General features: G+C 39.8%; 1 protein-coding gene across 5 annotated transcripts in view; it reads left to right on the forward strand.

Annotated features, from left to right (window-relative positions):
- Window positions 1-9,449, forward strand: part of rhbdl3 (rhomboid, veinlet-like 3 (Drosophila)) — a 74,973-nt gene extending 65,524 nt beyond the window's left edge. For all 5 annotated transcript variants that reach the window (XM_004567809.4, XM_004567810.4, XM_076885046.1 and 2 more), the window contains 3 exons: window positions 5,634-5,734; window positions 6,443-6,503; window positions 7,474-9,449. In XM_004567809.4, coding sequence (XP_004567866.1) covers window positions 5,634-5,734; window positions 6,443-6,503; window positions 7,474-7,745 — 434 coding nt within the window. In that variant the 3' untranslated portion in view covers window positions 7,746-9,449. The remainder of the gene's footprint in view (window positions 1-5,633; window positions 5,735-6,442; window positions 6,504-7,473) is intronic.
- Window positions 9,450-12,740: the final 3,291 nt, after the last annotated feature.

The raw sequence follows: 12,740 nt of genomic DNA on the forward strand, positions 1-12,740 counted from the left end.
TTTCTATTTTTGGTTTTGTTTGTATCACAACTCTACGAACAATTCTCTTCAGAACAACAGAGTGTACAATTTTAACAAGCTTTAAATCAATATTTGGTAAGACCACCTTTATTTATTTAGTGCTTGCTCATAGTGGGTCGTTGGATTGTTGAGGTTTTCTTTGTTTTCTCGGTTATATTGTGTTACAATATAAAGCATCTTGAGGCAACTGTTGTTGTAATTTGCACTGAACTGAACTGAACTGAATTGAATTCTTCCACGTGGTCTGGCCTCTCTTAGAAAAGCTTTCATGCAAGTTTCTTTAAGTACTCTGGAGGAACAGTTCTCCAGATTTTTTGAAGAACACGTGATAGCTCTATATCTTTGTTTCTTCTCTGTTCTGTCATGGGATCATCTCTGTCAAGATGACACACTGCTTCCATAAATGTTGAGGTCTGGGTTCTGGGGAGGCAAATATAATGAATATTAACAAAAAAGTTTGAATTCCCTACATGTTTTGTTTGATTTGAGGCCATTTAAACATTTTAGCTTAATCCTTATATATTAGGGGACAAACAGCTACTCTGTTGCTGCATAATGACATAATTTCCTCACATAGGTTACTATGTGAGGAAATATTGCATCAAACAGAAAAGGGCTCAGCTGGCACATACAGAGGTTAAGGCATAGTTCAGAGGTCAAGTAATGACTCAGAAAAGGGTGTCTGACCCTCTAGGGCTCACACACACTCTGACACTTTAATGTCATAGCTCCCCTTATGGAAAACAGACAAGAAGTGGCTTTTCAGAGCAAAGGATATAAGACAGGTGCAGCAGTGGACAATGATAACTAAGACTCAGACGAGACAAAACAGACACACAGACAATAAAGCAGCTACACAAAGTCAAAGACTTGACTATGGGCACATGGGGGTCACTTACAAAGGGCACACACATAAAACACTACTGTAAAGGCTCGGTATATTCAGTTGGCTCAACATGCAGCCAAGCTGTTGATTTTTCTCATTATGAGCACTGATGTGCGTTATTATTTCTCCTCATGTGTCTGGCTGTTTCGCTGCAGTTTGGAAGAAGAGCCAAGAAAAATGAGCTGCCACTTTCAACTGTAAAACCTACAGGCCTCCTGGGGCCTGCTGAATGACTATGAGAGACCGTGTCCTTGTCTGTGTGTGTGTTTGTGTGTGTGAGATTATGTGCACACAGAAGCACACTGCTAAAATAATGTTATTAAACCAAGGTAATTACAGAGATGGAGGTCACCCTGCAGAGACACACTTCCAAAACACAGGAACTAGAAGGTGGAGTTGCTCTTTGTGTGTGTGTGTGTGTGTGTGTGTGTGTGTGTGTGTGTGTGTGTGTGTGTGCGTGCACGCACGTGAAAGAGAGAGAAAGAGAGATCTGTTAGGGTAGGAATCTGATTATCTTTTTTTTATTTGTTCTTTTTTGTTTGTTAGGTTGGGTGCCAGTGTTTAAAAGTAAAGGATTAGATATGGTAAATGGCCTGTATTTGTATGGCGCTTTTACTAGTCCCACCTAGGGACCCCAAGGCGCTTTACACACCCAGTCATCCACCCATTCACACACTGGTGGAGGCTAACCACAGCTGCCCTGGGGCAGACTGACAGGCTGCCATATCGCGCCATCGGCCCTTCTGGCCATCACCAGTAGGCGGTAGGGTGAAGTGTCTTGCCCAAGGACACAACGACCGAGACTGTCCGAGCCAGGTCTCGAACCGGCAACCTTCCGATTACAAGGCGAACTCCCAACTCTTGAGCCACGATCATCAGAGATGTAGGCTTCTGAACAGAGCGGTGATAACAAGCTGGTCCATCTCCTCCTTAGTCTGAACGATGGCATCCATGTTTTCTAAAAAGAATGTCACATTTTTGTTGGTTTCTACTTTGCTTCAATGCATTTTTAATGACCTTTAGCCCAAACAGGACGGTGACTTTTCTGGATCATGTTACATATGGCTTCTTTTTTGCATGCTAGAGCTTGAACCTGTATTTGTGGATAGTATAACATTTGTGGAAATTACTGGAAGTAATTCTTGAGTCCATGCAGTGATTTCAGTGACAGAATATTTCATGTTTTGCCCCATGCTTTTCCCATCAAATACCAATGTTTGGCCTTATCCATTGTGGACAGAGATTTCTCCAGATTTGTGATGATATTATGTACTGTAGATGATGAGATATTCAAAATGTTGAGGGGCCTCAATCTAAAGTTGTTCAACAAACTGGTGAACATCTGCTTCTCTAAGATGCTCCTTTTATTTTATTTATTTTTTTATTCACATTTTACAACATTTTTGGAATAAGGCATGTATGAATGATAAAGTATGGTGTAATAAATTCTGTACATCAAGGAGAAATAGCAATAGCAACAGAAATATAGGAGAAAGTAAAACTGAGCATTGATCAAACTGGGTTTTAACATTAATTTAAACATTATGGGATTGGCCAAAGGTGCAGAATTATAGAAAATATCCAGTTCAAGAGTTTCCATTCCATTTTAAAAATTTAATTTGAATTTATTGGAACCAGTACCAGACATTAAAAAAATCGAATCTTCATCTATAGAAAGTTAATAAAGCATCTGTATCAAAATCAAGATGGTGAAGAGAAACGGTGGAGAATAACCCCATTAGATTTTCTATGCGTTTGAGTATATGATGCACATTTTGTGTATTGCTTAAAGGAGAAATATGTAATATGCATCCGTATTCGTACTTTGAGAACAAGAGTGGAAGAACACAGAGTGAATGTGAGAATATTTATCTGCATCTCCTTGTGCTCTCTTTCATAGTGTGGGCAGTTGTGTGTTATGTACTTTGCATCAATACAGTAAACATTCAGTGCCAAAAAGTGAAGGAAAGGAAAAGAGAAGCAAAGTGTAAATGAAGAAAGGAAATGAGTGAGAGGAAAGGGACGATAACAGATACTGTAAGTGTTTGGACATTTGAATAGCCCAGCTAAACATGTCTGCCTTTTTTGTTTCCTTTTATTCCATCTCTTGTAAAGTGAGTGCTGTGAGAACAAATGTGTCTCACCCTCTGAATGTCCGCATGTTTAAACTTTGCTATGCGTGATTGGATCTTTTGTGTATGCAATGAATTGCCACCAGTTGCACAAAAGAGAGCAGCTCCTTGCTGCTGCCCAATTTGCTTGGATTGCTTTTGTCTTACATTAAATTATAGCGTGTGCTGTTACGGTATGAGTAAGCCTCAGTTCACGGAGGTCTGTATATAATACACCCACATTAAATAGCTAATAGCAAAGCTGCCAAAATGCTATTCACAATAGATATTCAGTACACGAATGGTCACAGCTGGTGTGAAAGCAGTTTAAATTAGACATATTGTCAGAGTATTTCCTCTTGAATAAATTAAAACTCAAGACTGAAATATGTGACACAAAAATCAAGAAAGTCTTATACCATGTAGCATTCTGTCATATTATAGAAAGTTTGCAGCATATGTACAGTTTGGTCCATTTCTAAGATGACATAATGTTTGTAATTTTGAGTAATTGGACAAAACTAACATAATTTCAAATATAAAGATTTTTTAAGTACTTGGATGAAACTCCTTTATAATCAATGACTTCCTGAAGTCTAGAGCAAATGGACATCACCAGATGCTGTTTCCTTCCTTGAGGACTTATCCCAAGCCTTTACTGCCGCCACCTTCGCTTGTTTGTCGGACTTTCTAACTTCAGTTTTCTATCTTCAACTTAAAACCATGCTCTTTTGGGTTGAGATCAGGTGACTGACTTGATTTTATTTCTTTGTCTTGAAACACTTGTGGATTGCTTTTGCTTTTGAGTCATTATCCATTTGTGCTCTGTAGCTCAATCAGCGTTGCAGCATTTAGCTGAGTAGGTGATATTGGCCTCTACACATTAGAATCCATCTTCCTGCATCTATCAGCAGTCACATCAGAAACACTAGTTAGCTGGTTTCTATTGGCAGGTATACATGCACAAACCATAACATTGCCTCCACCATGTTTAACAAATAATGTCTGGTATGTTTTGGATCATGAGCTGTTCCGCTTCCACCACCAGCTCAGTTTTCATCTGTCCAAATATTTTTTTTCCCAGACCTGTGCAGGGCTCTTTTAGAAAGTCTAATATGATCTTCCTGCTCTTGAGTGTAACCAGTAGTTTGCGATATGTTCTGTCGTTACAGTACATTGGTAGTGGTTGTTTACCAATCAGAAGGTTGGTAGATCGATCTCCGGCTCCTCCAGTTCCCATGTCTAAGCATCCTTGGGCAAGAGCTGCCCTCAGCGTGTGCACTGTTAGATAAGACGCTTAGTCATAGATAGGTTAAAACACTGTATGAATGTTTGTGACTTGCAGTAGAAAGTGCTTTGAGTGCTCAAATTGAGTAGAAAGAGGCTATAAGTACCAGTTATTTACACTCATGAAAGTGTTTTGATTGTAGACCTTGACAATCTCTCTAGAAGGAAACAATTCTGCAATCATCAACTTTTCAGGCCTTTTGGTGTTGCTGAGCTGGTCAGTGCAGTTGCTGGCATTAGGTTGTTATACCTAACCAGATGCTAAAAAGTGTAGAATGCACTCTGCACAGACACTGTTTATGCTCCCAGATGTCATGTTTATTCAGGGCTCTTTGTGCAACAACCCACACTCTGGTCAGCGCTGGTCTCAGCTTTTCTAACAACCAGTTCTCTCGTCTAAAAGGGGAAAAAAGACCATCATCAGTCCAAACGCCACCAGCTGTGTTCTCACCTGCCTCCCCAGCACCGCCCCATTGAGCTCACTGCACCGCTCCTCCCTTGCAGCTGAGCCAGGGACCACACCTCCGCCACAAGAAGCAACAGCATGCACATACCTATGATTCAAAGTGGCAACTTTAAAATAGTTTTTAAAGGGAGGATTTATAGATATGAAAAAAATTGTAAAAAAAAAAAAAAAAAAAAAAGCCTCTCGTATAGTTTTCTCAAGGTAAAGGAACAGAGGCTACAGAGACCAAAACATTTAGACTGCAGACATGTTTCTTTTTGCGTTGAACTTGGGATTTTTACAGAGGAGTCTGTGGGGGTCTGACTGAGTTGCTTTTGAAGCCGTCCTCAAGTGGCCTTTTGGGTAATTGCAGTTTTTTGTGCTTTCACACTGACCCCAGAGGTTGCCGGTGATACAGTCAGTGGTTTGGTTAAGTTTGTCTTTCCTCTAGTAATAAAGTAGTTTTTGTGACTGCCTGCTTAAAAGCTGAGATTCAAAGTACTTTTTTTTTTTCAACAGAAAGTATATAATTGATAGATTTGTTAAATAGAGTTAAACTGAATTAATCCTAAGGAAAGTCAGGGAGTTGAATCGCTTGAAAGTTTTCTTAGGTGTGGTTGAATGAAATCCTATATATTTCACTATTTTGGATACCTGTCTAATTTCACCTTTTAAATATCCCCTAGGCTTTGATCATTACTTCAAATTTCAGTGGCAGCTTTGAAAAAGAAAGAAAACCCCCAGCGGTTTTTTTTTTTTTAAACAAAGGTTTTAACAAAGATTGACTGAAAAGATCATTCTTCAATGAATTATCAGACAGTAAAATGATGTCATCATTTATTTATAAATTTTCACTGACATGTGGCCTTTATCATCACTGCAGGGTCTCTGGCCGTGTCTGTCACGGATATGACGGCACCGGTGGTTGGCTCGTCTGGGGGAGTCTACGCCCTGGTCTCTGCACATTTAGCCAATGTAGTAATGGTAAGTTTTCCATTTACATGCACATGCTATGTGTGCGCACATGTGTATCAGTGATTACCACATCACTCAGTGTTCCTGTCTCTACACATCATTGTCGTATCGTCAAAGTAGCCTACAGTGGCCCCTCGACAGGTGCCGCTTTATCTACAGATGCCATGCATTCCTCACCGTCAGTTTTCTCCCATTCCTTCAAAGATCAGAAAACCATCTGAGCGTGTGCACATGTTTACGTGACAGAGTGCGAATAAAATGCATCCCATCTCAATGCACTCTGCTGTCCTTTGACTTCTATGCCTACTCTGTTTGGTCTAACCCATTCAGCAGGTCATTAGACACATGTAGCAAATATCAGTCAAGGTGAACCTCTATTATGTGCAGTGGGGTTCTCATTATGTATCCTGCCACATCCTTCACACCATTCTTGAGGTCAGTATGGAGGAGTTTGTGTTCCTCCTCTCCATTGAAATCTTATTATCTAACACAGCAAGAACAGACTGGGGGTCAGAGTGTCTCTGGAGCCTTTAAAATTGACGTGAATTCAGACAAAGGGCACAATCTAAGGTCATTTCAGGTAGTCATGCATGTCTGTTTGTGTGTGTGAGTGTGTATGTAAGGAGGACTTTCTCTTCTAGCAGAGTTAGTTCTGTCTTTATCATCAGAAATGTGTTTCATTATGATTTCTCCACTCTCTCTTTCTCTTCTTTGCAGAATTGGTCAGGAATGAAGTGTCAGTTTAAGTTATTTCGGATGGCCATGGCTCTGGTTTGCAGTAAGTCTGAATAAATATGCCACACTCCCACTCTTAACACTTCTCGTTCAACAGAAAAGTTTTGCTGTGTTACTACTTCAGCACCAGAAATTAATTATGTCAAAACAAATGTTCCTGTTCTTGAAAAAAAAAGTGTTTATTTTCTCCAAATGCTACAATAATAAGCTTTCTGGCTTTGGAGCTTCAGCACATGAAGGATTTCTCGCTGCTAAGACACTATGATTGTTGTGATGCACTGCAATGGGGTGATGTAAGCAAACTTCATTGCAAGGCTAGATGGGATTCCAGGCAACCCAGATCTGACAAGTTCAAAGTGATTTTCTCCAAAAACAGAAAACAACAACTAAACAAGCAGTGAATCAAAAACTGTAGTCGTGCCAGATTCATGGAAATTAAACTAAATTTCCTCTGTTGCTCGTAACCTTTGACACACTCCATCCAAATAGCTGGGTGAGTTGCTTCCAGTCAGTCTTAAATCAAATAAAAATCCTCCCTCTTTCTGTTACTATCCTGCCACATAAACGCAGTAGCAAAATATGTCTGTGAAACCCCAAGAGGGAAAGTTGCACTAATATTGACTTTGAGTGTGTAACATGCTCATCCACTTGATTTGCATAATCATGGCTATTGAAGCTGAAGCCTCATAATAACTTTGCATAAAACTTCAGAATGTAATTTTGCAGCAGCACAAGGACTGTCTAATTTTTTACCCCCAGTTCCACTAGAAGGTTGTTAGGAGCAGATCAAGTCAAATACACAAGAGAAAGGATGAGAGCAATTGAAACTTGTATAACAAAGGTTCACTGTTGCTTTATGTCTTATTTTAAGACATCTCGACATCCTTCTTTTTTTATCATAGCTCATCTACCTCAAAGTCAGGACTGTTTATTTTTAATAAAGTGCTGCTGTTGTCACCTACATGCTCACATCTCGCTGCCATTATGTCTTCCTTTCTCCTTTCTGTCCACAGTGAGTGTAGAGTTTGGTCGAGCAGTATGGCTCCGGTTCTACCCTCCGGCCTTTCCTCCATGCCCGAATCCCAGCTTTGTAGCTCACCTGGGAGGAGTGGTGGTCGGCCTGACGCTTGGTGTGGTTGTTCTGCAGAACTATGAGCAGCGGCTCCAGGAGCAGTCCCTGTTTTGGATATTTTTCTGTGTCTACACCTTGTTTGTGCTCTGCGCTGTTTTCTGGAACATTTTTGCCTACAGCCTGCTTGATGTGCGACTGCCCCCACCACCATGAGTTGCTTATTAGAGGCACAGAAGACACTGTATCCCTTTTATTCCTCCCTTGGTAGACGCCTGACCGCCCGGCTGGATGAGTCACCCGGGCCTTCACTAACTGAGCCTCATCTTGAGCCAGTCAGAGTTGTCTGACAACCGCTTTACTCATACATCCAGTGCTCCGATGCAATGATACTTGGCATGCAGAAGCCCTCTGTGTTACACTAAACTTTTTTGGACACGTGTGCTACGTTTTCTGGTTAAGCCTTACATTGGCTCACACTCACCATACAAGCTAATCTCCACTCGTTCTTTGTCTCCATGTCTGCTGGATGTTGGTGTCAAGAGTATCAACCAGTGGGACAGAAGGCAGAAGAAGAGCTGTCTGCATGGCCTGACCTTCTCTGCCTCTTTTCCCTCGATCCAATGGTGCCTATTCATGGAGACATCAGCCTGATGAAAGTATTTCTGCACAATTGCCTGTAGTGTAGGGTGACAGCAGTAAAATCCTACAACCATTTTCTGAAGGGAGACGTCTCTGAAACTCCTCTAAATGAAGGAGAGTATATCAGAACTTAGTCTAAGCTGGTGTTTTGTCATAATTACAAGCACCCCATGAGCATGAGAGGATATAACAGGCAACAGGATAGTCAATCTTCCCCAAGTTTCACAGGAAACGGAGGAGTGTGTAGGCACAGTTTACCTTCAGAGGTTATTATGAATTTACCGTTTGAAGGAGACTGTGGGTTCAGGGTTCAGTCAATTTGTGTTCGGCACAATTTCCACCTCAAACTTGTGTCTTTCGTGTGTTTGGAAGGAGTGCAACAAATGTATCATTGTGTGTGCGAAAAGAAAAGAAGCGGAAGTGCCATTCAGGCTTTTTGCTTAAAAAAATATGCCAAAACATTGTTAATAGCAGCAAGAGCACAGCCCGTAACAAGTGTTGCTTTTTTTGACGTGAAATAGGTCTAATTTTTTCAGTTGAATGCTATATTTTCTCTAACAAATGTTTTACTGACACCAAGAAGAGTAAAGTTATTTTCATTTTAAGTAGTTTTTGCAAAGGTGAAAATAAAAATCTGCAAAGAGTTAAAAGAAGTTTATTTATTGAAATGTAATAAATACACACAGCAGTAAAGACATCCGGGCCATTCTGAATACATCTTTTTTTTCTTTTTCTTCATTACCAAATGTAGACAAACACACATGCCTGACCTCGAATACATCTGGGCTGGGGTTGTTTCCCTCTCAGTTCAGGATCAACTGGGCAAAGAAATCAATGGTCTTCTCATTAGTTCCTGACACAACTTAATTTGTTAATTGATTGAACCGAGACAGAAAGCGACCCCAGCCCCGAGCTGTAAGTCTTAAACTGTACTGTATTCTAACCTCATGTTACACTGGTAACTGCTTGGCACAAACATAATGTAATTACATACAGATTAATATTTTAACATGTGTTTGCTGTTGATTTTTTTAAAAAAGATTGTGATATTGGTATGTTGTGTAAATCGTCTGGTCGGTCTGCATTGTGATATGTTAGCTATATACTATATGTGTCCTATTTAAAGATTGATTATTAATGGCCTGGGATTGTATATAATAAGGGCTATGGCACAAAACTGAATGAGGGGCAAATCACTGCTATTTTAACATTGTGCATATTTTCTAGATTTGATATGTAAATACTGGAGTGCATTAAACAGTTTTATACAGAAACAAATACTGATGTATTGGATTTTTGCAATCTCTGTGATAGACTGACAGCCTGACCAGAGTGGACCCCGCCTCTCGCTCTGTAACACCTGAGACAAGCCCCAGTCCACCTCTGACCCTGAACTAGAAAAGTGGTTAAGATGACGTATGGCTTGATTTTGCCCTCTTCTGTACCAGTTTTTTTAATGATGCTGTTTGTCCATCTGTCACACAATTTTACAATAATATATTTTAGCAATGTAGAATCTGAATGTGCCCAACAATAAGTGTACTGTTCATCTTTGTTGTGAGTGTTTGGACTCATGCATGCCTTTGTTATTGTTTTTCCATTTGCTCGGGGTGGCTCCAACTCTCTGTTACTACAGCATCCTGACAGCAGGTCATAGCACGTTCTCAAATATTTTAAGCCAAGAAATATCTTGACCAAATAAATTTGTTTCATACATGGATATATATACACACACACACCGGACTGATCAAATAAAATCATTTCAAATATTTTAATCAAAGATTGAAACACAAAATGCCAAAACATTTGGCAGTTGGATTAAAGGAGGAGGAAATGAAGTACAGACCAGCAGGTCTTCTTTCAGCTGCATCTTCTTTTGGCTGCTCCTGTTAGAGCAGGGGTAGGGAACTCCAGGCCTCGAGAGCCAGTGTCCTGCAGGTTTTAGATCTCACCCCGGGTCAACACACCTGAATCAAATGATTAGTTCATTACCAGGCCTCTGGAGAACTTCAAGACATGTTGAGGAGGTAATTTAGCCATTTAAATCAGCTGTGCTGGATCGAGGACGCATCAAAAACCTGCATTAGAGATTAACTCATCATCTGCCTCCATCTCACCCTGTCCCAAGCATCTTCCTCTGTCACACCAACATTCTGCATCTCCTCCATCACTCCATCGATGAACCTCATCTGTGGTCTTTGTATCCGCATGTCTGATTTGGCAAAGATTTTAAGCCGGATGCTCTTCCTGACGTAGTCCTGCCCTTTTATCTGAGTGTAGGACTGACACTAGGAGTGACACTAGGACTGACACTGGCTTGTGGCCCGTCCTGTGGATGGCTTCAATGAATTTGGACAAAACATTAAAAAGCCAACTAAAAAGTAATTAAGTAAAATGTTATTTCTATAGAGCCTTTTTAGACAAACATCACAAACCACAAAACACCACTTGTGATCTGAGGTGGCATGTGGGTTTAGCATCCTCTGATGTGAACTGGCTGAACTTCTGTGGACTGCTATTAAAAAGTCAGCTAAACTAATGGATTACACAATCAGATTGCTAATATTAAACTTTATTAGTACTAGATAAATTTACAAATATTGTGAACTTTATTTAAATAGAAAACAATTCACCGACAAGCTATCATTGAAAATATAAGTTTGTATACTTATTATACTTGTATACTTACACAAGGGAAAGGAAACACAGATAAAAGGGTTAGTTATTGCACTCATTAACTTCTATCCTTTATTTCACTTCAGCGACATCAGTTAAAATGATTTTGTTTATTTGGCATAACCAAGATTTCCAATCTAATCTTTATTTTTGTGACTCCCAGCTTGGACCCTGCCAACAACACTAATCAATAAAACACCATAACCTCAATCTTTGCGTGTGTGTGTGATCATTTATCTGTACAATGTGTACAATTTATCCATGAGCAAATGCTGTTTTGTGAAGTAATAAAGAGGAGCTTCACTGCACACATTATGAAATAAAAATGACAACAAAGGAGGCCCTGAAGTGTTGAACAGCTGTTCAGTAGAAATGGGGAAAACATTTGGCTTTCAGAAATGCAGCAAGTGGTTTTCTCAGTTCCCAAACATTTAAAGTCTGTTAAAAGAAGCAGTTCCCAAACAAATTAAGGAACGTCACTGCTATCTATCCATCCTGGGGAAAGAACAGTTCAAATAAATTAAAAATTACCATGACATTCATGCCTATGATGATTGTATTTAAACAACTTTCTTTGGAAACATTAATGTCGGTTGATTCAGTATCAAGGAAGGAAGGACAGAGGATATTGTCCAATATCAAAGAAAAAAGTGCTCAAACTGAGCAGCTTTAAAACAGGATTATGTGTTAAATGTAAACTTAAAAGTTGGAGGAAGCGATTATAGGGCCATACAGAGAGTAGAGAGCTGGGGTAAGAGCCTTTGTGAAAAAAAGCAGATGTCAGAGTGATCAATGAAATGTGTGAGAATACAAGAATCAGCTATAATTCATTCAGAGAAGGGACCCCTTAAGCTGTCACTGAACATCTTCTCTGTCTAGCCGGTACAACCATGGAGTAGCAGTTTTGAAGGCCTACGATGAAAAATTCATTATGCAGCCAAGGAAAGCCGCCTCAGTTGTGTTTCCCCTTCATAAATCTTTCCTTTCAGAGGTAATCATTCACCTTGATGAAGAAAACGAGAGGCCGCAGGAAAGGAAAATCTGTCTGGAAACATTTGTTGCATCTCAGCATTTATGCAACCTGCTGCGAGAAACACTTGTTACTTATTTATCCTTGTTTAAACATGAAGGTGCACACAGAGACAAGTACGAAGTACACTTAAAGGACCAAAAGTAATGAGGAGTGATAAAAATATCACTATTACATTGCAGTGGGTCAGTCTGGACTTGATTTTAAATACTGGGTATTGTAATACATTAAAATTGTCAATGTTGTTACACCTTATTTTCCTGTTTGGGTTGATTACCTAATGGTTACTAAACCTCTCAAATACATGTATATTTGGCTCTAAATTGTAATGGACCATAAGCGTAATCGACACTGTATGTTGGTACAGATAGAGTAACCATCGAACGTTTTCTAATGAGAGCGTTTCCTAATGAAATGTATATATAAACCATTACTAACAGCTGTTCTGGAAAGCCTTTCCACCCAATTTCCACAGCCTGAAACCCCCAATGTACTGTTCTTGAAGTACTATCGCCACCTAGTGGCCAAAACAAGTTGTGCGCCGTTCTATTTCATCTATCAGTGTTACCTGAGCTTCCAGCGTCACCTGAGCTTCCAGCGTCACCGGTCAAAAATCTGTCAATTTCTTGTAAATGTGATCTATCAGGATGCCTTGGAGGGAATTTATTACATCTGGGACAAAAATCCGCCGCGTCCACAATATGGGTTCAAATTGAATGCAAAATATATTTTTAGTTATAACTAAGTTGGAAATTCAGAGAGATATCAAATACATGACATGGCATTACATTTTGAATCTGAAGGGCTGAAGACACTGTTGGTGACTGGACTGAAAGTGGAAAAATCTGTGAATGATGGAAAAT

Source organism: Maylandia zebra, linkage group LG6 (genome assembly GCF_041146795.1).
Source record: "Maylandia zebra isolate NMK-2024a linkage group LG6, Mzebra_GT3a, whole genome shotgun sequence".
NCBI classification, from domain to species: Eukaryota; Metazoa; Chordata; class Actinopteri; order Cichliformes; family Cichlidae; genus Maylandia; species Maylandia zebra.